We start from the raw sequence: 25370 nt of genomic DNA, 5'->3' as shown, positions 1-25370 counted from the left end.
GAAAGAAACACACGGCAGGACTTTCACTTTCTGACCCCTGGACTTTCCACCTCAGCTACAGAGGAGGCCTCCCCGGAGGCCAGGTACTACTTCACTGTCTACATTGAAATCCTGCCAGCACTCTTACCAGGAGTCAATCCTGGGGTTCGACGCACAGCTGGTGAGAACCACACCAAAAGAGGGTTGCAGTCCGTGGGCTATGCCCCTCCTCATTGTATTGGTGATTCCTCTGGTCGGCCTGCCCGTGCCACAGCTGCCCCAATCACGGCCCCGCCCCGCCCAGTCACGGTGACCGCGCGGCTCAGCTGGCAGGCTGCGGGAAAGAACCGGCAGCTAGCCACACGCACGCCGTAGCGGACGCGCTAGTCCGCCCCGTGCTGGGCGAGGATGGGGCAGTGTTCCGATTTCTCAAATTACTAGCCGTTCAAAACCAGGGAAAAATAGAACACAGACAGATAAAAATGTTTTTAAACAACCTGTGAATAGTGTTTCTTGATAGCTAAATCTGATATCAGTCCCCCCTCTGACCTTTTTTTAAATATATTAGCTGGTTTTCATTTTCTTTGGTTAAGGTTGGGTTACTGGGTTTTGGTTGGTTTGCCTTTTTTCCACGGAGTCTGCAGTGTGTGAGGATTTTAATCAGCGAGCAGCCCACGCTTCACGCTCACTCCGTCCATAAATGTTTCCAGCATCTGGCAGGCGGTTCTGTGCCCCCCCTTCTCCAAAATCCCGAGCCAAGAAAACACACACAAAAAAAAAGACCATTTCCGTAAAAGACAAGTGGCTTCTACAAAATTATTTTATTATTCGTAAAAATATAACTACTTGCATAAGCACACCGGGACAATGGCAGAAGAACGCTTTCGAAAGGTTTTACAGTCCTCCCCGTTCTCTGCCGAACATAACAAGAGCTAAAATATCCACAAAAATAAGCCACGGTTCTATCTAAATGATGGCCGTCGTTGTGCTGTAATAGTATTTGTGAGTAGGCGGGCCTCTTTCTTTTTTGTGCATAGGCCATTTGAAGCTAAGAAATTTGTGTGCAGGAGAACCAGTTACACAGCTAAATAGAAGAAACTGTTTTCACAGATTTTTTTTCCACCGAAAACATTGGGAGGGAGGGAGGGATGGGGCAAAATTTTGTCCACGAATATTGCCAGCAAGACAGCGGCAGACTCGTTCACGCTTTGTTAGTGAGTATGACCTTTTGTGACCTTCACCATCTTGGAACGACCCTCTCTCAAGACCAGTGTTACACCTCTAAAGGTGTGAAGCGATGGGACCTCTTATAAAGAAGATATGAACACACACCGGTAACAAACATGTTGTAGAGAACGAACCGCCAGGAAAGGCGTTGTAAACGCGTACAGTGCGCCGTGAAGTTACAGACGGGTTACGAACAAGCAGTCCTTCGACGCGGTTTTCGTTTTTTCCCCGTCGGAAAAGAGCGAGGGACGGTCCCGAGCTTGTCCTGGCATTCCCGTGTTTCAAACCGTTGTGCTTTTTCAAGAGATGAGAGGAAAATCTTACTTTTTTGCTGTTGTTGCGGTCTATCCGCACGTAATGATGAAACGTTACGTGCGCCGAACTTGTCACAGGTCCAGATTTGGCGCGTTTTATTCGCTGTTTCCTTTTCGTAAAACCCGGAATGCGTTTGTTTTGCTTTTCGTTCGCTCAAGGGCTTTCGGTCGGACCTAGAGGCGCATTTTCCGCCGAGTCAGCACGGCATTTTTCCGCATCGGTTTTTGTTTTGTTTTTTTTTGTTTAATCCTCTTCGGAAAAGGGCGGCCAGGTCCCGGGTGATGCCCGCCGTGCCCGCACGCTGCGGCGAGCCGGGCCCTGCCATCTGCTCGGGCCCCCGTGGGAACCGGCGGGAGGGCGAAGAACTCACCGCGTCGTACATCACTGCCAGGGCCTGTCAGCCAAACTGCCGGTTTGGTCTCGAGGAGGAGCGCTCCTTTAAGTAGAGAGGGGGAGGGGGGGTGTACGAGCGTATGATCTCGGCTGCGTCCGCCAGCGTTTCTGACCTGTGTGTGTGTGTGTGTGTGTGTGTGTATGTATGTGCATGTGTTTGTGCGTGTGTGTGTGTGTGTTAGTTTGTGAGGGAAAGAGAGAGAGAGAGAGAGAGAGAGAGAGCGTGCATTTATATGTGCTTGTTATGTGGGTGTTTATGTGCATGTGTTTGTGAGCGTGACTGTGTGTGTGTGTGTTTGTGCACGACTACATTTCAGCATGCGCGCGTGTGTGTGCATGCGTGTGTGCGAGAGAGAGAGAGGGAGGGTGCATTTAAATGTGCGTGTTATGTGAGTGTTTTATGTGAATGTGAATGGGAGCGTGACTGTGTGTTCATGCTTGCTTGTGTTTGTGTAAGAGTTCATTTCAGTGTACCTGTGTGTGCGCGTGAGTGTGTGAGTGTATATGCTTGTGTATGTGTGTGTGTGCGCGAGTGTACATGTTAGTGTGTACGTGTCCGTGTGTGTGTGTGAGTATACATGCCTGTGTGTGCGTGTTCGTGTCCTTGTGTGTGTGTGTGCATGTCCTTGTGTGTGTGTGTGTGTGTGTCCTTATGTGTGTGAGTATGTGGGAGTGTGTGTGCGTGTGTGTGTGTGTGTGTGTGCGTGTGTGTCCTTATGTGTGTGAGGTGTGTGGGAGTGAGTGTGTGTGTGTGTGTGTGCGTGTGTGTCCTTATGTGTGTGCGTATGTGGGAGTGTGTGTGCGCGTGTGTGAGTTTGTGCGTGTGTGTGGGCGTACGCACTGAACCGCCACCTCGGCGCCCTGCCCTTTTCACGCTGTGGGAACAGACGTCCCTTTTCAGACACGAAAGGACGAGCCCAGAGCCAATCCACAGCCTGAGAGCAGGGAGTGCAGAGCAGGGAGTGCAGAGCAGGGAGTGCAGAGCAGGGTGTGCAGAGCAGGGAGTGCAGAGCAGGGTGTGCAGAGCAGGGTGTGCAGAGCAGGGAGTGCAGAGCAGGGAGTGCAGAGCAGGGAGTGCAGAGCAGGGAGTGCAGAGCAGGGTGTGCAGAGCAGGGAGTGCAGAGGAATCCCTCACGTGCCCTTGAGACTGAGCGCAAAGGAATCCGCCATCCAGTCAGACCTGGCGCTCCGGGATCCTGTACGCCCCGCAGAATCCACATTAACAGAGCTCACCTCCTCAGTCCAAACCGTGACAGAGCGATAACCCCCCCCCCTCGTCACGGGTTTACCGTCTGGCCACCTCCATACGCATTTCCCTCCTTCTCCTGATAGGAACAGCAGATAGAAACAGCGTTTGATGGAAAAAAGGAAGATTGCTCCGCTCCTGTTGTTTTTTTTAGTTTTTCGGGGGTTCCCACGACGAGAAGGACGGGGGGATTTCGGGTGGGAAGGTGGTAAGGGGATTTCGGGGGGACAGACGTTGAGTGTGTGGGGGTGCTGCTGAAGCCTTTGTCTCTCTGCATTGATCCCCACAGTCATGGGGGGGCAGCAGCTGTTCATCCTGAATGGACGGGGGGGGGCGGGGGACGTGGGGTGGGGGGGCGTTGCTGGGCTCGGGGCGCCATCCCTGTCGCCACACTAACACACAGTCACGCACAATGAAGATATTTGGGCTCAGGATTCCGTTACCATGGCAGTGAGAACGGCGAGCGTGATAATCGCACGTGGGTGTGTGTGTGTGTGTGTGTGTGTGTGTGTGTGTATTGATGTGTGTGTGTGTGTGTGTGTGTGGTGAGTGAGCAGTGATGGCTTATTTTTCTACCTAAATAACAGAAAACATATCGGTATATCAATCTATCAAATAACCGCGTCAATATCGGACAACCAGCAAAAGGGGCTTCCCTTCCTTGCAGCTTAATGGAAGCTAGGTTTGCGTGTGTGTGTGCGTATGCTTGCACGCGTGCGCGTGTCTGTTATGTGTGCGTCAGTACGTGTGCTTACATGTGTGCCTGTGCGGAATCTTTTTTTTTTTGTTGTAGTATATCCTGGCATGCCTTTTTACGGACACAAATATGAGACACATTTAGCATAATGCACTAGCTAAACAAAGCTCTTCAGGTGCAGGCATTAGTATGTACCTTCCAAACCCCTAGCAGGCATTCCACTGCATAATTCACAGGCTCCAGGCAGCATGCTAAGGTAGAGTGTATTCTCCACTCTGCCGGCTATCGAAATAGCACTGAAGGAATCGTGGTTATTAAATCTATTACTTTTGGCAAACCTTCTACGAAAACTACTTAAAAAAAAAAGCTCGCCTGGCAAGGCTGTACCGCGTAATATTGCCTTAATTAGAATGACACCGCGAGGCCGGTCTGAGCGAAAAGGTGATGGAATCATGACTAAACGATTGCTTTTTATGTTTTTCCGTTCAAACCTTTGGTGAGTAGAAGGGGAGGGAAAAAAATGCCTTTCTTTTCTAGCTCAGTCGTAAAAGACCCCCCCCCCCACACCTTCTCCGCACCCCCCTCGACGCGATTCGCTAGCTCTCGGCGGTATCTGCGGCTAGCCGCCGGTTAGCCGTCCCGCTCCGCCTCGCCCTCGGACTGCTGCGGGGGCGACGTTCGCCGCCCGTCTGCTCGGGGGAATACCTCCGCCGCTTGGCGATATGGAGAAGGGGGGGGGGGGGGGGGAGAGGGGAGGGGAGGAGAGGAGAAGAGAGGGGGGGGATGCGGAGGAAGGCGCCAAGGTCCTTTTCCCTCCTCCTCCTTCTCCTCCTCCTCCTCCTCTGTCGTCTCTCCTCCCTCCGTCTGGGGAAATGGTTTCCCGGGAAATCCGAGGACCTCGGTGGGGGTCGGGGGCGGGGGCGGGGGGGGGGGGGGGTTCGGCTACACGTAATCCTGCAGGCTGTAGCCGCCCGGTTGTCCAGGGGAGAGAGGGTGCAGTACTGGTGCTGCGGCGGCGGCAGCGGGGGCTGGAGCAGCAGGTGCTGCGGGAACTGCGGCTGGAACTGCTGCTGCTGCTGCTGCTGCTGCAACTGCTGCTGCTGTTGCAGCTGCTGCTGCAAGTGCTGCTGGTGCTGCAACTGCTGCTGCTGGTGGTGGTGCTGCTGCAACTGCTGGTGCTGCTGCTGCTGCTGCAGGAGCTTGTCCGGAGGCGCCAGCGCGGGCGGGTCCGCCCGCGGGCCCCGCCTCTTGCCCGAGCAGGAGACGCAGAAGACGGCCCCGCCCAGGAAGAGGAAGCCCGAGGAGACGAAGGCCACGTAGACGGCGCCGCCCGGCTCGAACTTGCTGCTCTCGGGCACGTTGGAGTCCAGGAAGCTGGAGATGACCTCGTCGATGAACCAGGAGGCCGGCACCAGGCAGAGGAGGCCGGCCGCCACCAGGCAGGAGCCGCCGGCCAGCGCCGCCCGCCGCTTGGCCCGCCGCCCGCCCCCCCAGCGGGTGCACTTGAGGCCCAGGGAGGCCAGGCAGAGGCCCAGGGCGGCCAGGACGCAGGAGAGCACCATGGTGGTGCGGGCCGTCTGCAGGTAGGCCGGCAGGGCCAGGACGGAGTACTTGAGGGTGCAGCTGAACATGCCGGTGCTGTACCAGGTGCAGTCCATCCACAGGCCCTGCATCTGCGAGATGGCGGTGATGATGTTGGCGCCCATGTCGGCGCTCACCTTCCAGTTGGGCAGCAGGGTGGCCACGGTGGCGCCGAAGATGCCCAGGAGGGCCAGGATGAAGGCGAAGATCTGCACGCCGGCCGACGCCATCCCCCCCGCCGCCGCCGCCGCCGCCGGCCCCGCCTCCGGTCCGGCCTCGGCCGCCGTCCCGCCGTCCCGCTCGGCCGTCGGAACCCCCCTTCCCGTCGCCCCTCAGCGGTCTCCTCCCCCGGAGCAGGACCAGACGGACGGCTCCTCACCTCCGGCTCCTCGGGACTGTGGGAAGAGACAAGGAATGAAAGCGGGAACCGTATAACTTAACCACCCCCCCCTTACCGCCACCACCGCCGCCTCCCCTCCCTCCCTCTCTCTCTCTCTGACGGAACAAAGGAAAGCACCAAGCAAAAGGGTGAGACCAGGTCCCCGCCGGCCATTAAGGAACGACACTCAACCCCCCCTCACCACCGCCGCCCCCCCCCCGATTTCCCGCGCGCGCACCTCTTCAGTCCGACCGCATCCTCCTCTCTCCTCCGCTGCTCCGCGAACGCTCCGCTCCGCTCTGGCCGGGCGGAGAGGGGCGAGTGGCGGGTATCGGCGAGCCGCGGCTCCGGCGCTTAAAGCGACAGCATCCTCCGTCGGGAGACGGGGGAGGGGGGGGGGGGTTGCGGGCGGGTCGCTCCGCCTCTGCCGCGACCTATCCCGCCGGCGCGGGGCAGGTAACCGCCGTGACAAACAAAAATAAAAACCCTCCCGCTACTTACTCCGTTTAGCACGCATCATAAACTTTGAGGGGTATTGTCAACATTTCGTTTCACCCTCTCTGTCTCTCTCCCTCTCAGTCTCTCTCTCTCACTCTCTGTCTCTCTCTTTATCTCTCTGTCTCTCTCCCTCTCTCTCTCTCAATTTCTCTCTCCCTCTCTCTCTGTCTCTCTCTCTCTCAATCTCTCTCTCTCTGCCTCTTCCCCTCTCTCTCTCTCACTCTCTGTCTCTCTCTATCTCTCTGTCTTTCTCCCTCTCTCTCTCTCTCCCTCTCTCAATTTCTCTCTCCCTCTCTCTCTGTCTCTCTCACGCTCACTCTCTCTCTCACTCTCTGTCTCTCTCCCTCTCTCTGTCTTTCTCCCTCTCTCTCTCTCTCCCTCTCAATTTCTCTCTCCCTCTCTCTCTGTCTCTCTCTCACGCTCTCTCTCTCTCCTCTCTCTCTGTCTCTCTCTCTCTCTCTCTCTCTCTCTCCCTCTCTCTCTCCTCTCTCTCTCTCTCTCTCTCTCTCTCTCTCTTCCTCTCTCTCTCTCTCCCTCTCTCTCTCTCTATCCCCGCCTCCCCCGCGGCTGAGAGAGCACGTTCCGTGAGGCTACGGCTCCTCTTCCTTCCCGGCGCCTCGCGGCTCGCTAGCGCTAGCTTTTTTTTCTTTCTTTTCTTTTTCTCTTTCCTCCCTCCTTCTCCTCCTCCTCCCGATAAGTTCCGGCGGCCGTTAAAGTGAATAATTGATCGTCTTTCGAGCGCGGGAGGAACGCCGAGACCCTCTTACCTCCGGGCTGACGCATGATGAGCGCGGCGACGCGTTAAGTTGTTTGCAGGAGAACCTGGACATCATTAAAAAAAAAAGAGAGGGAAAACGCGAGCGGGAGCCAAAGGGTGGGGGTCGAAGATTCGGCGGGGTCCGTCCGCGCGATCGATTTCCGTGGCAACGGGACGTTCGGGAGGCATTCCGGTCGCGGTCCGCTCCTGCGTCTGCTCGCTCGGCGCTTTTGAAAAAGGGGGGGGGGGGCTGCTTTCTCTCCCTTCGCTTTGAGGAGGGACCCGTGCGTCACGCTAGCCCCGCGAGCCGACCCCCCGAACTGAACAGGCTGCGGTTTTCCGTTAGCGGCGCGAGCGTCGGCTATCGGGCTAACTCGTTAACTTTTAAGGGCAATCGTCTGGTGCGAATCAATTAACGCTGCTTTGAACTGCAACCTTTTCAGGGGATGAAAAATGTTTTATTTATGGAGAGAGAGTGATAACGTGTAACCTTCTGTTTTCTTGAGTCATGTTACGCTGCAGAACATTGGCTCAAAAAATAAACCCTACACATCCAAAATCTTCCCGTTTTATGACCAGGAAGGAATGAAGCTTCTCTTCAAAGTAGGATTTCAGCTTTATGGAATTAAGACTAAACTAATTTCTTGCCAAAACACATAATAAATAACTAGCCACTGTTTAGATAAGCTAGTGTGTTCTGCTCATGATTGGCATGGAACATCATTACTGATCTCTTGTTGTTGCATCTTGCAGTATTTTTTTTTTTTTATCTGCTTGGCAAAGAAAAAATTAAGCTAAATGCTTTGAACAATGTCCAAGACATTGGTATTGACCATTGTTTTTGTTAATGTACACAGTTGGCTAATTTGGAAAGTAAAAAATAAAACCCAGATGCCTAATTAAATGGTTAACCGTATATGGATGCCTACAGAATATGATGGAAATGGCACCGTCTACAAAGCTTTTGGATTGCGGTCTTTATCACTTGGCAATTAGGCGATTGTGAAGATCCATCAAAGCCAAAGTTGTACTCTAGAGTATATTCAACATAATTAGCCAACCCGGGCTGAATGTTTTTTTCTCGAAAGATGTTTTTTTTTTATTCTGAATGCATTACGTTGCTGTCGCTATTCCTAAACAACACTCAGCTATGTAAAAAGTTCAGGAGCCGTTGGACGAAAATCGCACCGACGGATTTCAGTCTTTCTGATCTACGGATTGGTACAGGAACCTATTTTGGAAAACACTCTGAGAAATTCGTTTTTTTTTAGAAGAAGGGAATGAATGAGCATGGTTGAATGAAGGAAACTCAGCATTACTGTGGGTTTCTTGTCGTTCCTCTCCCTCAGTCCGTAGTGTGAAGAGTATAGCGGGCATGAGGGTCCCCGCCCCTCCCCCAACAAACAAGACAGACCCTCCACAGAGGACATAAGAAGGCCCCTAACATGTCTGATCTTGCCCCTCTTCTGAGTGTGCGGGAAGAAAGTCTCATGGGACCACCGTCCTTTCTTGCCAAACCCCCGCACCCCCCCCCCCATCCCCCCCTTCTTCATGTGTTAGGGGGGTTTGGGCAGGGGGGACCACCCTGATTCATGAATGACAAAGAGGGCGAAAGGAAGAGGAATAAAGAGGCTGGTTCTAGTCGAAAATGGGACACGTTAACCAAAAAGTCCCCAGCGAATCCCCCTGCCCACCCGCCTCATTAGAGGCACAGAGAATTGTGGGATAGATCCCCCCCTCAGGTGCGAGACTAGCGCCGCGTGTGAAAATTACCGGCGGGATCTTTGGAGACGACGCGTGCGACATTCCTTTCCCGGTCCGGCAAAATGAGTTCCTGCGCTCATTATAAAACGGGTCTCGCTAGAGAGTTCCTGCAATACGCTGTTCTGGTTTCCCAAACAACGGCAAGGATGCGGTTTTTTACATTTTAAAACCGCAGCCTGAAAACATGCCGAAGATAGAAAAATCCAGCTAAAAAGCTGCAAGAATTTAATAATTAAAGATCAGGCAAAAAAACGAATCGCGGCTTTTCGGATTCGGCGTTAGTCAGAGTCCGATGCCGTCTCTCTGCTGTTCAGAATTTTTCCACCCTCCAGGAAGCGCACGTAGGTGAATGTTTGGCACGATTCGGCGCCGTGCAGTAAACAGTAGGCGTTGGCCTGCAGGTGAAATGGCTCGGGGAGCTCATTACTGTGGGATGAGGCATTTCCTTTCCGAGTGGGAAAGGGCGTGCGTGTGCGTGTGTGTGTGTGTGTGAGAGTGTGTGTGTGTGTGTGTGTGTGTACGTGAGCGAGAGTGTGTCCGTGTCCGACTTCACCAAGGAGATACTGGGTGCTGACGCTGACTGTTTGTGCTGTTGGAATTAAATCAGGGAGGGGGGGGGGTGCCGGTGGAAGGGGGGCGGGGGGGGGGGTTGGGGGGGGTTGGGGCGGAGCTGCGGTTAACATGTACCCAGGGAATGCCAACGTGTGAGGCTGCGATGTGTGAAGGGATGGCAGGCTATTATAAGCGTGCTCTTTTTTTATCGTGTCATCTCCGGGTTCTGTGTCATCTCCAGCACTCCCACCCAAAGACGTCCGTGCTCCAGAAGGGGTGGGGGGGGGGGCTTCGTAGCGCCCGTTGTTAGGCTGTGCGAGGTTTTCGTACTTATTTACAGTTGCGTCTCCCTCGAGATTTGGCGGAAACTGCCTGCTGTTCGCAGACACCCCTGCTGCAGCCTGCTCCGCACGTATTGGTGTTTGGGCGACGGCGCCGTTGCTGTCAAAATGGTTCCTTGTAACTCGCAAACCTTGAAGGTGAAATGAAATGCCTTTCAAGTGTTGTGGTATGTCCACATACACACGAGTGTTGTGGTATGTTCTATAATCACTAATTCACTGCATTAACGTACTTGATGTCTTGTAAGCCTCTGTCCAAAATATTGATTCAAGGCCCTGGTGTTTCTACATTGAATGTTTGTTCTCAAATACAATGCGACTGCCAAGACCGTAAGCCATTTATGAATCCCAGACGGCAAGGTCTAATTATTTATTCAGACAGAGACATACTTCAGGAGTTGCAGAGCAATGCGCACTAATTGGATCATTAGAGCTAGTGACTTTTCATTAGGGTCAGGTGTTGCTTGGATTGTATCGATTCCGATTCTGATTCCAAATCTGCTTCTCGAATCCAGTTCTTATCGATTCCTGGTTCCGATTCTTACATTTTTTGAGCAAGAAAAGGAACCAATAATTTTCAAAAAGGAAAACTACCTTTATTCTTAGCAGATTCATGCTGCTAAAAAAATGTAAATCGTCAACAATGACATGGCAAGGTGCCCTTCCCTTCATTTCGGTAAAGAAATACAGCAAAATAAAGGAAAATAATGGTTTCCATATCAGGAGCGGTCTGGGCATCAACTGGATGATATTGCTCTGCGAACTCATCTCAGAGACACATAAATATCATTTTATATCTAGCCATATAAAAGCTGGATGTACACTGTGTTGTTGTATGTTACCTGCGTGCAAGATGCTACTTGTGCTAGCTGAAACTGGGGGGGTTACGACTGGGACTGGGGACTTCGAAAATGGGGCAACGGTGGAGGTTTACGCCATGCTGCAGTAAATCTTTCAGCATACTGTAAAAGTGTAGAAGCTTACTCCCTTACATGCATTTCATTTACCACGGTGATTACATTTTGCTGTATCTGTATTGCTACTTTCACTAGCGAAGCTTAGCCACGCTTTAGACCGTTTACTCTGGCCAGCCATGCTGTAAACAACAGTCTACACGAGGACGCCTGACATAACCAGAGGTGTGGGCATTAAAGCTGCAGGTCTTGGCAGTTGACTTGAACTTTTTTTATTCACTTGTTTAATGCTCAGTGCATTTCATTTGTTTTGTGAACAAGATGTTTTTATGATTTTATGAGCAAACTCAAAACTCAGATTTCTGTTTCTTAATGAATTCCCCACTCTTGGAAATTTGGAACCGATTCCAATTCGGAACTGGTTTTTGATATCTTGTTCCAATCAGTGTGCGTTGCTATGATTGCTCAAAGCCATTGGAAAAAAAATACGGTGGGCCACATTCACAAAACTTTTCTGGAATTTTCTTTTGTTTTACTGAAAAGTTCCTACGAAAACCAACGTGGGATTCATGAAACATGCGCTTTGATTTGTGCATATCCCAGATGTATAAGATGATGAATGACAAAGTTCGTAGATTGGATGCTCGTGCAATACAGCGAATGTTCCTTAGTGAATCTAGCCGTAGTTGTGAAAAGAACATTATTGTAAACTAAAATAAAAATAAAAACCAGAGTTTTTGCAGGAAAAAGAACATACACTAAAACTAGCAAACCTGCATTTAAAACAAAACTAAAACTAAACTGAAATTGAAGTCAAAATGAAATAAAAACTAAATAAAAACAAAAACTACTAAAAATTGGAGGTTTTTTGGATAGGTTCATTTATGCATTTAAAATCAATAGCCTATTAAAGCCTATAATTGTATTGATAAACATTTTGCTATTAATATGAGGTATGTAAGTTAACTCCTGAAATTGCTTGTACCAAAGAAAAAATTCAGATAAGGAAAAAAAATGAATGTTGAAATGTTCACGGAAACATTCCTGCAGGTTATGATCAAATCTGACGGTACGGATGTTTTGCGAATGAGGCCCGATGACTCCACCCATTGCGGGTGTTCACGAAAACTCAGTTTCCCATCAGTCTTTGAGGGGATCAGGCGGACGGTTTGAAATGCATGTCAGCACTCAGGGCTGCTTCGGTGAGCCTCATATGCCAATTGAGTTTCCATATAGTGCTGGCTCTATTTATTTGTAGCTGCCTACTGCAGTTGCAAGTAGATCCTCTTCATGGCTGCGATAATGCAGGCAGTTCTTTGAAGGTATTGTTACCTTTAATGCCTTCATCCTGCTCGTGAGAATCTTATTTCATTTCTCACTCTCCATCCGCAATAGTATATTTCATCCCCCCAGGGAGGAGGGGCGGGGGAAGGGGGGGGGGGGGGGGGGTGGTTGCAGTCTCTCTTTTGGCAAAAACAGAAAAATTACATTGTCACACTTCAGTGGATAACCAGGTGGCTTGTGGGCGAAAGTTTTCCATAGGACGGGCACTGCGAAACAGAACACACCACAGTCGAAGCGAGCCTTGAGGTGTAGCGTATTATTTGCATGCTTTTTTTTTTTTTTTTTTTTGCGGTGGGCAAACTGTAAATTTCATTTTGATCAAACTGGGCAATGGGGAGCGGAAGTGGGGGTGGTTGTTGTAAAAAATATACCCAAAATTCAGTGAAAGTGAAGGTTGCATGGTTACATCTTCCAAACAAACAAAAAACAAGTGCAACGAGACAGATTACCTACAAATTCATCAAATGCTCCCTTAGGACTTTGTTCAACGAAACAGGATTACATTGAAGAATTCAAATGGCAGAATAATAATAATTTTTTTTAAAACATTTGAAGAAAGCCACTTTAGGGGTATGGTTTTGACAGTTAATCCAAACAGTGATTGGGGGATGGATAAGCGACACCTCTGCATAACCTCGAAGGAATCAAAATAAATAAATCGCAGAGATAGCCGGATTTGCAGCCGCCGCGGGTGCACCCGGGCACATTTTCAAACGGAATTGAGCCGCGCGGCAGAAGATTCACAGCGGGGGGGCGAAGCAGAGGGAGATGACACTTCCAGATTTTAAGGGCGAGCGTCTTTGGCGGAAAGGTCACCGGCAGGAGGATTAATGGCAAGTTCAGGATGTATTGCGGCAGAGAGGCATGTAATGGTCAGTTGTAAATCAGCCCATAAAGAGGCTGGGACGGCTCCGCGGCGGAAACGTTACCGCCCGCGTAGTTCGGGTGCCGTCCCTGGGCCGGTCTCTCCCTCTTAAATCACCGGGCGCGGAATATCTATGGCGTAATTATTCCGAGAGGGGGGAGATTAAAAGCATCCTGTGGCATCGCCCACCTTGTTGTCTGTCTCCGCGGCGAACCGGCCCGTTTTAACGGCATTGTCCTGAACGTTTAAAAAAAAATGCGAGCGCCCACGCATGTTTTAACTGACAGGTAGTGGAATTAATTTTGTTAATGCGAGCTCTCGCGAAGCGGTTGATGCGGACTGAGTGAATGATTTGCGACGGCTTCTGTCAGTTACCTTTTCCATCAATCTTCGCTCGGCTGAGACCGTAATTAGAATCCGACAGGCTCGTCCCTTTTGCTAATTGCTTGTGGATTTATCCCTGAAATGCGCCGCACTCTAAAGGATTCACCTGGGCTACAGAGGACATAACCTCTTCCCTACCAGGGACCTGAGCAAACAGCAAATGCTGAACATATTGTGGTTTGCAAGAGATGACCTGACTGACCATTCATACTATATGAGCCAAATAGGCTAGGCTGTGATTTTTAACTACAGCAAATACCCGTCTAATAATAACAACCAAACAGCACGCCCTGGAAAAATCACAAACTTTTAAAGAGCCATTAATCCCACAAGAAAAGAGAATTAAGTCTATGCGAGTACTGCAAGTGATCATTTTTGAAGCACTTGATGCAAATCATTATCAAGTTCTGTAAGAATAATAATAACAATAACAGTGATTGTAATAATAATAGTAACAAATCATTTAAAAGATAACAATAGTAGTAATCATAATAATAATAGTAACAATAACAACAACAATAATAATCATTCTAAAATATTTAAATTACTAATAATAATAATAATAATAATAATAATAATAATGATAATAAGCAGCCCTTGCCCGTACCAGTGTGCTGTCCGCCTGGCTCTTCAGTGAAATCGGTGTGATCCGTGGCAGATGGCTGTTTGATGCGTGGAGCTCCGCTCCCCCCCGCGAGCACGCTCAGTCAGTCAGCCGCGGGCACAGGTGAGGCGCGGACCACGTGGCATGTGCCAGCCTGCTCCAGGCACGCGCCCCACGGCGAGGGCAGGAAGTGCCACACGCGGGGTCCGTCTCCGTGGGAACGCAGCGGGTTTTTTTTTTTTGGCACGATGCTTTACTTCTCCGAACGCCGAGGAGGAGGACGGTAGCTGCCGCCGCCGCCGCCGGCGGGACGAGGGTGCGCGTCACGTCGGCTCGGCCAGACGAGAGAGAGAGAGCGACGGGGAGGCGGCTGCCGGTGCGGGGAGCTGATCCTTCAGCCCGAATTCAGCGCCCAGGCCCGGAGGGAGGAGCGCCCAGGCTGCACAGCTCCTCCTCCTCCTCCTCCTCTCTGAGTCTCTCCGCCTCCCTCGCCGCTCCGCGCTCCGGCTCCTCTGCTCTCGCTCTCCCGCTGTCAGGCGGCGTTCCCGCTGTCAGGCGGCGTTCCCGCTGTCAGGCGGCGTTCCCGCGGCGGTGGCAGCGCGGCGGACAGGAAGCGGCTCGTTTAACATCCGCGTGCGGGAAGGCCGGGTCCCGTGGTCCTCCTTTGCACAGGTGTTACTGTGGCAACCGGAGCCCGCCGGCCTTCAAGGCTCTGTGTCGCTGTGTTTTTTTTTTTTGGTTTTTTTCTTTTCCCTCCTCCATCCCACTCCCCGCTTTTAAATGAAAAACCCTCTTCAGTTTGGTCCCACGTGTTGTTCTAACCTCTCCTCTCTCTCTCTCTCTCTGTCCCTCCCTCCCTCTATCTCTCCCTCCCTTTCCCATCTCGCCCTTTCTTCCTGTCTCTCTCTCGCTGTCTCCCTCCCTCTCCCCCTCTCCTCCCCCCCCTCCCCCCTCTCGTGTGTAGGTGGACGTGGGCGTGGTTCACTTCACTCCCCTGGCTGAGCCCCAGATCCAGCAGCCCTTCAAGCTGGTGGAGAAGGTTGTCAGGAACGTCTTCCAGTTCCGGAGAAAGCGCTGCTACAGAGGAATCGAGTGAGCGCCTCTCTCCTGCTTCTCTCTCTCTCTCCACGCGGCTCCCGGCTCCCTGTGTTTGTATTTGCCGTGTGTACGCCGTGTTCTCAGCCAATAAAACATGAAATACGCTGGCAACAGCACAAGACTGAGCACCCCTCAAACCCACTCACCCCCCCCCACACACACACACACACACACCTTCCAGCACTAGCCTGGAATTACAAAATGAGCTGAAGGAGGAGATTGGCAGTTATGACTCACTGGGATGTTGTGTCACGGCAGGGAAAGTGTGGGGGGGTGGGGGTGGGGGGGGCTTACGTAACCATGGCGGCCACGTTACCGGCTCGCGGCTCCTCTTCCGGCTTTGAGGCATGACGAGGAAGAGGCGGCTCGCGCCGAAACGTCGCCGGGTCCTGGCGCGGGAGGGGCTATCGGGCTTCCTAACGTCTGACGCACATCTGCCACGAACCGTGTGCACGTGCCACCAGCTACATTTAGAGTTTATTCGTTTATTTATTTATTTGGTGAATCTCCCAGAATGCTGTTCCCGGAGGCGCGGCGGCTGGAGCTGGCGGAGCTCATGCTGAGGACGGCCGACGTGGACCCCACCCTGCGCCCCACGCAGCTGACCGTCCCCCACTTCCGGGCGCTGGCCGACGCCTACGGCCGGCTGTGCGCCGAGAACGGCGGGCTCGCCGCGTACGAGTTCCGGGACGAGCTGAGGAGGAAGCGGCGCGGCGCGGCCGAGGACCGCGGCGACGAAGACGTCGACGACGTCGACTAGGAGCGGAAACCGACAAAGGAAGGTTCCGGAAAAAGGAGGGAAAGCCAGTGGCTTTTGAAGAAGAAAACCCCCTGACACGCGCACACACACACACACACACACACACACACACACACACACACACAGCAGACCGCTCGCTCTCGGCTGTGATAGTTTCAGCGGGCCGAGGTATGCATTTTTAACAACGAACAAATTTTTTTTTTTTGCGGAAGCGACCGGAAAGCCGGCGGAAACGGGGCTGAGGTAGAAAGGGAGGACGCGGCGGGGTGGTCCGGATTCGCTCAGGAACACAGAGGGCCCGCCCTCCTGAAGCACAGCGGGCGCCGTAAGACCGTGGCACTGGGACCGGCAGCGAAGATTCTCTGCAGCGTCCAGATGGCCAGATCCGGCAACGCCTCTATGCTTCCTAACCACGGGAGGGTTCTGGTTGGTCACCAAGTTTCCAGTGCTGTTCCAGTACGGTTTATAAATATTCAGGAAGAGGCGCGTCCAAGCGACAGACAATTCGCTGACCCGGTGTTGTCCTTGGTCATAGCGGTTCATGAATATTCATAACCTGCATCAAATTGGAGCGTTTTTAGCTTCGGTGATGGAGAGAACCTTCGCTGTGAAGACCACGGAGCCGAACATCTGGTTAAAACTGAATCTTTGGTTCTAGCTTTGCGTCAGTGCCTGCGTAGAGATTTGGCTCCTGCCAAGCTGTCATTAAGATTGAGCTGAGCTGTTGATTGAACGTAAGAGCATTTGATACCTCATGTTGTTTTCTGTTTAATGTTCTTGAAGATTGAATTAAGTTGAGTGGCTGTGTAGGTGTTTGTTTGGATAGAAAGCTACGGTTTAGTTCTCATAATTAAATGTAATTAACATTTGAAGGATCGTTTTCTGGGGGGGGAAAAAAAATGTTCAGTACGCCAAATGATTTTGCGTCCAAAAAGTCCCAAAAGGCTCTTGAACTACAAGCTCGGCTTCTAGACACACGCACGGTAATTGTTAATGTCAAGCACGGATCACTGTTCAATTAGCAGCTCAGTCTAGCTTAATTGAGAGCACTAAGGTTCAGAGGGACAGCTGTAAAGTAACAGGGTAGGAATCAGTCTTGTCCTGCCCGTGTCTCTGCTCTTAGTCTCAGAAATCCCACAGCACCCAAGCACCTGGTGACAAAGGAGACCTTTTCCACCTCCACCGTTTTCGGGCCATTTTTTTTTACCCCGACCGTCTCGCTCTCTCTGGAGAGCTGGGGTTTGTGAGGGGGGAAGTGGTTCGATCTAAAAAAAACTTGTCAGGTGGAGAAACGGATTTGTAATGATAGCATGGCCCAGTGTGTGATGCGAAGGCCATCTCTCTGGTTGTGGAGGGTTGGCGACACAGAGCGGTTTCTACCACTTTGAGTTGGTGACATGCAATAATAAAGGGTTGTTATTTTATAGTTCATCCCTTCCCTCTTTCATTCTGACTTTTATCTTGTGCATTGATAGTTTGTGTTGCGCTTGTGTTTCGTATATATCTGAAATTTATTTTGAAAGAAATACAAAGACTGCTGGCACTATCTGTTTGCTCACAATAAAGGTGTTAACAGCATTAACCATGGCGCTGTTGTCTGATAAAGTCAGTCGACAGAGAAATAAAAGACATTTTTTTAATGAATCGTTCATTTCAATGTTAATGGTTATCTTGCCAACTCCAAATTTTGAACTACCTGCACAGAATAAGAAACCTATTCTGTAAAAGAAGTCCTTTTCAAAATGTATGATGTTGAAGCATGTACCATTGCATTTATGAATATTTTAAATCCAAATGCAATCACATCAACAGCCATATACATATAAGGTAAAGACTAGCAGTGTACCACAGTAACAATTAAGACACAGGAACAGTCATCAACAAAGTAGCGTCGTCTGTGATACGGTGGTTTTGCCAGTGCTCTCATTCGATTGGAGGATTGCACGCCAGTACAAAACACTTATATAAAAGTTAGTAGAAAGATTGTTCTGACATGCCATATAAAAAAAATACAGAAACAATGAAAGCTGCAGACGCCTGTGCATCGTGTCAAAAAGCCTTGATCAGGACATCAAGTCAGTATAATAGTGTGCAATTATAATCATAATGGCTTTTTAAATGAGTCCTTTTATAACTATTACGAATGCCTTGCTTTTACAGTGGGGCTGAGGATAAAAATATATAATTTTCTTTGCTTCATTTACATCATAATTGATTTGTGTCTTCCAAGTACAATTTTTTGGAATAAATGATAAAATATTTTCGAAATCAGTTATTTTCTAACCCATTGTGATGGTAATAACGGTATTGCAGTAAGAACATAAATCGGAATTTTCACACACAATATAATTTCCCAAAAGTTTCTGAGAGAAGAAGCTACATTGTATCTCAGCTTTGATTTTTATACCAAATTAATTAACTATTCCTCTACCATGTCCTACTCAAATGCATAAAGTTAGATTGAGCTAGAAGTAAATTTGTCCTTTAAATATATAGTAAGAGCTGAAAAACTTGATTTATCATCTGATTACCTGGGGGGGGGGGGGGGGGGTTATTGTATTGTAAGTGGTTGAAAAATCATCCATGGCTTTCTCCTTGTACACCGATAAGTTTGCAATACAGTGAGATCTTAAGGAGGCCTTTTGCAGTTACTTAGGCTTTTTGTTCTTGCTCTGAAATTTGCCATCGTCTAATTACTTAATTAGTGTAATTGTTTAATTAAGGGCTTGAGTAGAAACGTGCTGGGGGTTGGTGAAATCTTCCACGAAACTCCAAATACATAACCGTTCCTCTCTAAGTTCCATGGTCTGGTGGATAGTAAGCTGCTTTGTGTTAACACTGGACAGGTGAAAATGCTTTTACCTTTGCTCCGTGGAGAATTTATCAGTTCCACACAACTTACAAGGTGCACCTGGGGGGCAAATATCGGAAAGTTCCAGAAACTTCTGTGAAACACAGGAGCACCCATTCCCAATAGGTCACACCGGGAATGCGCATGTGTACCAACATTTTATTATTAAAACAGTATTTCAAAAAGCAAATTCACATTGCCTGTTTAAACGAGTGTTGATAACAAATTTTTTTGCAGGGTCACAGAACAGCGAGCTGGAATTGAGTCCATTTGGCTGTGCACTTTACAATGCAGCTAAAATAAACGTGGAGATGTTCACAAACATCCCTTAACTGATACAACGATAATTTATTGCACATTGCACTTTGCTGTTCAGTGTCACGTACAGTATATGTAAGAACGCAAGACATTTCAAGTAACATGATTCATTCTGAGAAAATACAGTACAGAAACGTTTTTGTAAAAACTCTCATTTGTAAATTACAAAGGGTGACAAAACGCAACTTTTGTCACATTTCAAGGTAAAATTACAGAAAAAAAGTTGCTTTTTGATGGCGAGACAAAAATGCTAGGACTTTATCAGTGATAAAGTCACACCTTTTGCTAAATTATAAAATGATAGATAAAATCATATTGTGGTATTTTTATTGCTGTTAAACCTACAGTTCAGTTCACATTTTTTAAAAAATTTTCATTAATTTATGAGGACTGAATTAATCTTCTAGTTGTACAATTGTCTGCAGGTTCAAATGCTTCAGTAGAATTTTATAATCACCAAATTTAAGCAGTTTAGTTTCATCATTCCATTGACAAACATGAGTATATTTTGATAGTTTGCTCTGTACACAATTGTACCTGGAAACATTGTATTTGTGTAGCACTTGTCAAAAGTAAGGTATATTTGGGATTAAACATTTCCTGTTTATAATGCAATGGGGAAATTGGCTGCCTTCAACATTATTCTGTGTGATTATGAAAGAATGACTCACTGAACACAGTATGACATCAAACATTTATGTAAGGGACTGAATCAAAATGGATATGGGAAAAAATAAACGGTTTTCAAAATAAGACCTTTATTCCCTGTACACAGCTGCATACAGCGTGCATTAGACAAATTAATTAGGCATTGTTGCTTTAACAACCAGAAAGGTGGTATGTAAAATCTGGATAATTATGCCTAAACAAAGCTGCATACTGGTTAAGACTGGTTAATAAAAACAGTTTTCCTCATTTTCAATTTACTTGATTTAGTTTAACAAAATAAACATTTTTAATAAGCATTTTTTCCCCAGATTCAATCTCCAGTCAGTGTAGAGGGGTGGTTAAACTCTAAAGGATTTCAAGTCTTAACCCAACAGCTGCTTTCCTCCTATGCAGTTTAAAAAAATAGAAACCTATAAATAAATAAAAAATAATTTAGAACAATATCTTTTAAAAAAAAACCTGGCAGTACCAAGTAAAAAAAACAACAAAAAAACAAATTTTTCAAAAAACGCAGGCGAATCGTGTGCGTAGGGCACAAGATACAGCAAGGCAAGATTCATGGTCCCTCCTATTCCAACAGAGGCCCATTCACCGGACCATCATGTTACCCGGATCAGCTAACGGGCAAAATCCTCACACGACGGGTGGGTGCACCTCACACAGTTCCAGCCCAGAGCAGCACTGGTTCTGACACGGCCCGGAAGAGTAATCCACAGAGGGGCGGAGCTTTGTGGGATTGCAGACAGGGGCGGAGCTTCGCGGGCCCTACAGAGTGGGGATGGCGGCGGTGGACCCCAGGCCGTCCGCCATGTCGTAGAAGCAGTCCTCGTTGACGGCCGAGGCCAGGCTCTGCACGCTGAACTCCCTCTCCAGCAGGGCGTTGAGGTCGATGACGGCGGCGGTGGCGGGGGTGGCAGCGGCGGCGTCCGTCTGGCTGTCCAGCGAGCGCGAGTGCTCCCTCATGCTCAGCAGCGCCCCCTGGCTGCGGCGCACGCCGCTGCCCTTCCTCTTGACGGGGCAGAAGTGACCGCGCACCAGCCTGGGCTCCCTCTCGGGCGTGTCCAGGTCCGGGTCCGGGTCCGGGTCCAGCTCGGTGGTCTCAGGCAGCACGTGCGGCGCACGGAGCCCCGCCTCCTCCTCCGCCAATCGCAGCCTCCGAAAATCCGCCTCCATGGCACCGGTTGGCTGAAATTCACCGCAGTCGCCGGGCTCCTCGGGGTCATCGCCGTCGGGGCCCTGCCCTGAATGGGGCCTCCCGCCCGGGTCGGGGTCGGCGCGGGCTCCCTGGCTCCCCTCGTCGGCTTCCGGTGGGGCGCTGATCTCGATGGTGGGCTGGCTGCACCTCCACGAGGCTCTGGAGGAACCTGCAGCGGAACAGACGGACCCTGTGTGAGAGAGAGCTGCACCCGTCCTGCATTACGGATGAGGGTGTCGGGGAAAAGGGGCAACACCGCACAGGGATTCTATCTGTCACACAGGGAGTCGTGTAGCCTGCCGTATGTTTCAGAAACAACTGAAGCCTTATTTGTTTCCCCCTCAGTTTTTTTGTGGAGAAAAGTGGTGCCCAGCCACCAGTCCTGGGGGACCCCTGTGCATGCTGGTTTTCGTTCCAGCCATAGTTGCATTCCCAGAATTTTAAAAAGCCATTACATTTTCTTTTAATTAGCTGCTTTTCACGTTTAGAGGGATTATTTGCCCTCTTAAGCCACATTTTGTCAGAAATAGCCGGGCATACCATGAAGAATAAAAATCCCATGTTCACATTGTGCTTATTGTGCATACAAGTACATAAATTACACAAAAAGAGGAAACAAAAATAACTGATAAAATTAGACTGAGGTAAATCAATGCTCCTAATGGTGAAAATATGGACAGATGGCCACTAAAACTAACCATTTGGTAGATAATGAAGATTTCAAAGACCAAGCAAACCTGCACCTGTTAATAAATTTAAGGAAAAAACTATGAAAACTTAAACACGTTCAACAAAATTATTAGGAGTTAACTTTAGTCATTAATTTGATCAGTTGAAAATTTTTGGTACCTCTTTTTACATAATTGCAATATAGCACAATTTGTATTCATGATGGCATGCATATTTCTGACATAATGTGGCTTAAGAGGGTAAATAATCCCTCAAAACATGAAAAGCACTTAAGAAAAATATTAACTGCTTGTTAAAATTCTGGGAATTAAACAGTGGTTGGAATGAAATGCAGCATACAGTTCATATCAGTCAATGCTGTCCTTCCATGGCGCAAACAAGAGCTGTGTTCAGAAGAAACAACAATAAAATATTTTTGGATCTACCCTCTGAGTGCAGCATGCTTAGTAAGCACATTGTTTAATGGTTTCCAGAATGTGTTGGCAAACCTACGAGGACTAAAATAACACTTGCAATAAATTCAGTAAATTAAATGGTAAATGTATTCACTAGCTGCTAGAGTAATTTTGTATCTGTTTGCACTGCACCTGTTCTCACGGTATACTTTGACGCTTGGTGTGCCATGCCACTGCACTTTACCTCTGAAAAACCTTCAGTCGGAATAAACTCTTTATTCAAACAGGGAATTAATAACTCTCCTACTGTATTTTTCACAAAGTACCATATTCAAGGCCTCTATTCTCTATTATTTCTGTACAACCAGGAGAGACTCTTCCTTGCTTTTTCTTCCAAACTCCACTAATGATCCATATCATGTTGTAGAAAACAAACGAGGTAAAGCCATAGCCTGAACTGGCTGAAAGGCCTGTTCCTGTCATTAACAAGACCAGGTTAAAACCTAGTATATGGCTGGACCTAACACACGTGATCCGGCCGACCAATGGTGTAACTTCATAACTCGGCCGACCAATGGTGTAACTTCATCACTCAGTCACTCAGTCGCAGACATTCGTGTTTGTAGGGCTGGCCCCGGTGTTGCGGTCCAGCCAAAAATAACAGTTTTTATTGGTTAGTGAGCAGAGGCTGCTAACTGAAGCCTGCCCTTGTGAGCGGCACGCGGGCGGCGCTCTCTCTCTCTCTCTCTCTCACCGATCCTGGCGGACGTGGGCATGCCGCCCCGCAGCGGGGTGAGCCGCTCCTTGCCGACGCGCTCGCCGTCCCAGCGCGAGTGCCGCCGCGTGTTCTCCCGTAGGGTCGACCGGATCACCTTCACCGTCCTGGCCTTGCACTCCGGGACGCTGCGCCAGAGAGAGAGAGAGGGGGGGAGAGAGAGAGAGAGATGGGAAGGGGAGAGGAAGAGTGAGGGAGAGAGAGAGACAGGAAGAGGAAGAGTGAGAGGGAGAGAGACGGGAAGAGGACGAGTGAGAGAGAGAGACGGGAAGAGGAAGAGCGAGGGAGAGGGAGAGAGAGAGAGACGGGAAGAAGATGAGCAAGGGAGAGAGAGATGGGAAGAGGAAGAGCGAGGGAGCAAGAGAGGGAAGGGGAGAGGAAGAGAGAGAGTGCAGTGAGTGAGGGGTTGCCAGCATGCTGACCCCTCCCAGGTTACGTCCGAGCCGCAGATGGCGCCCCCTACCTGCTGCAGAGCTGGAACACAGTCTCCGGTCGTCCCTCCAGCTCTGATTTAGTGTGGATCAGCTCCCAGATGCAGTTTGGTTCTGTTCCTGCAGGGGGAGGGGAATGAGGGTTTCATTTGAACGGTGTTATTTAAAAGGGCATGGCATGCCTGGACCTGGATCTAGCCAAAGGGCTAGATACCTGACCTTATTTATGGCTGTTTTAAATTAAATGCAGTAAAAGCTCTCTTGCTCTTGGGCACAAACTTTAGTTTAGTAGTCTGGTCAAGAATTATTGACACGGGAAAAGGCCTTGTTAAAAATAATACAGAAAATGAGTTATACTGTATGTCCACACATGGGAAAACTACACATATGCTTTTACTTTAACACAATTAGTCTTGAAAAAATGTATTTTATTGAGCAATACTATTTTTTAAAATTATAAACAGTGGTTTAGTGTTCATAACAAAATTACTGCCACCCAATGCCAAACAAATAAAATAAAATCAAGGTTTCATATAAAATAAAGGTTAAATCTGCAATAAAATGTGACTTTCTGGAGTTCAACTCAGTATTAAGGAACTGTATTGCGGCCTTCTATCACATCCTGTTTCATATATAAAAACAGGGTCACACACGTCCAAACCCATTAGATATCCATCACCATGCACAAAGCCAAAGAACTGTAAATTCAAAAGCCATGTGGTTGTTGACCTCCACAAGTCAGGTAATGGATACAAAAATATGTAAATGGTGAGGCATGCGACTGAGTAATGTTAGGACAATAAACAAAACTTCACAAACATCTGGAACAGCTGAATACAAGCCCGGTAGAGAGCACAGGTGCATCCAAAGACCACAGTGCAAGAACTGCAGTTTAGTTGCATTTTGGGGGGCACCAAGTGCAGTATTCTCCACATGTGGGGAAATGACAGTATCATATGGTGTTGTCTTCTTTGTGCATCTTTATCAAGGATACCAAAAATTGTGGATCTAACTGTAAGTTGGGAAGAGTTGGAGTTTATTTTAGTCTGAACTCTCAGTGGTAAGTTTTGTTGAAGCTATAAAAAATCATTGATTGCAAGTTTTGAGGGGTGGGAGGTTTAGTTTAGTAGACGTTTTGGGTGGGATTTGGGAGGGAAGAGATTTAAGGTGTACCCAAGAGCACCAAAATGTTACGCTTTAAAACAGAAACACAAATGAACTGAATGTCTGCCGAATATTAGGAACGGCTAATAGGTATGACTAATAAAAGAACAATAAAATCAGACGATGTACACCCTTCACACAACGTCCGATTATATATTTAACTGGACGTGCCCCTGACACATCTCCTGAGGAATGCTGTGAAACACAGCAGTCTGTTCAGGGTGAACTTCCTGTTCGGTATACAGAATTATCAAAATGTACAAAAAATGTAACGGAACTTTGTGCTCGTTGAATATGCCTTCGGTTGAACAGAGTGTTCAGCTGGCAGGAGTGGGAGGTTCAGTTCAGTGAAATTTCGAGTGGGAGCCGAGCGGCGCACCGACCTGCCGCGTTGCCCAGTCGGACCTGCAGCGCCGACAGGGGGATCATCCAACGGAATTTGAAGGGGTCCAAGTCCCCGTGGGGGTGCGCGGAGCGAGTGGAGGTCTACGTCAGGCAGACATATGCAAATAAGAGACACGCAGACAGAACAGAGGGACACGTGGGTAATTAGATGCCTGAACCTGCATGCTTTACATTAAAAGCCATAGAGGGATTAAAATTAAAAGGGAGAGGGTAGACTCACCATCTTTTTCTTCAGTTTGCTGCTCTCTCGACACACTAGTATCACAGCTCTTTTGAATACTTTAAAAAAAAAAAAAAAGAAAGATTTTCCGCTGACTCTCAGCACAGCGGGGATAGCAGTGGTTCATTCACCCTAGCCTGCCATGCAACAATGCCAAGTGCTCATTCATATTCCTGGGCTCATTTATTAGTCCTTTCTGATGTGTCTCCAGCTTTTCTCCATGTGACATTTACAGTGTCAAAATGACTCCTTTCCTTTCACCAAAAGCTACACTTAATATCCAAAATAGAACAACAGCTTTGACATTTAGCCATAGGCTTAAAAAAAAGAAACAAGAGTACTCAAGTGCACGTTGGTAAAAAATTTTGTAGTCCCAGTGCAGCAAACTCACCGAACACGGTCAGCTCTGGGTCCTTCCTCATGCGGCCCAGCGAGGGGAAGGGGTTCAGCCACGCGACAGAGGAGTGCATGAGGAACTCCCCCATGGAGATCTCTGCCACCTGGGGGGGGAAAACGCAGCATGAGCCTATACACTCCACAGATTGACTACGATTTAACT

At 48.9% G+C, this 25370-nt stretch overlaps 3 protein-coding genes across 8 annotated transcripts in view; 1 reads left to right on the top strand and 2 right to left on the bottom strand.

The window, feature by feature from the left end:
• Nucleotides 1-17342, top strand: part of tfb1m (transcription factor B1, mitochondrial) — a 31802-nt gene extending 14460 nt beyond the window's left edge. For both annotated transcript variants that reach the window (XM_064331817.1, XM_064331825.1), the window contains 2 exons: nt 14805-14932; nt 15452-17342. In XM_064331817.1, the coding sequence (XP_064187887.1) occupies nt 14805-14932; nt 15452-15698 (375 nt within the window). In that variant the 3' untranslated portion in view covers nt 15699-17342. The remainder of the gene's footprint in view (nt 1-14804; nt 14933-15451) is intronic.
• On the bottom strand, nt 1743-14670 carry LOC135253025 (uncharacterized). Of its 3 annotated transcripts, none has more exons than XM_064331784.1 (2): nt 13844-14670; nt 1743-5833 (listed from the first exon to the last, which is right to left on the bottom strand). In XM_064331784.1, the coding sequence occupies exon 2, from the start codon at nt 5666-5668 to the stop codon at nt 4454-4456; it is 1215 nt and encodes a 404-aa protein (XP_064187854.1). In that variant the 5' UTR covers nt 5669-5833; nt 13844-14670; the 3' UTR covers nt 1743-4453. The 3 variants fall into 3 exon arrangements, with proteins under 3 accessions (XP_064187854.1, XP_064187863.1, XP_064187874.1); XM_064331793.1 differs by lacking the exon at nt 13844-14670 and adding an exon at nt 7083-7360; XM_064331804.1 differs by lacking the exon at nt 13844-14670 and adding an exon at nt 6056-6491.
• Nucleotides 17343-19601: 2259 nt separating the features above from the next.
• Nucleotides 19602-25370, bottom strand: part of tiam2a (TIAM Rac1 associated GEF 2a) — a 90503-nt gene continuing 84734 nt past the window's right edge. For all 3 annotated transcript variants that reach the window (XM_064331678.1, XM_064331668.1, XM_064331686.1), the window contains exons 22-27: nt 25203-25311; nt 24812-24870; nt 24570-24672; nt 23055-23142; nt 22571-22719; nt 19602-20900 (exon numbers count right to left, since the gene is read on the bottom strand). In XM_064331678.1, the coding sequence (XP_064187748.1) occupies nt 20302-20900; nt 22571-22719; nt 23055-23142; nt 24570-24672; nt 24812-24870; nt 25203-25311 (1107 nt within the window). In that variant the 3' untranslated portion in view covers nt 19602-20301. The remainder of the gene's footprint in view (nt 20901-22570; nt 22720-23054; nt 23143-24569; nt 24673-24811; nt 24871-25202; nt 25312-25370) is intronic.

The sequence above is a fragment of the Anguilla rostrata genome, chromosome 1 (genome assembly GCF_018555375.3).
Source record: "Anguilla rostrata isolate EN2019 chromosome 1, ASM1855537v3, whole genome shotgun sequence".
Taxonomy (NCBI): Eukaryota; Metazoa; Chordata; class Actinopteri; order Anguilliformes; family Anguillidae; genus Anguilla; species Anguilla rostrata.
This window is presented reverse-complemented; position numbering and strand designations above follow the sequence as displayed.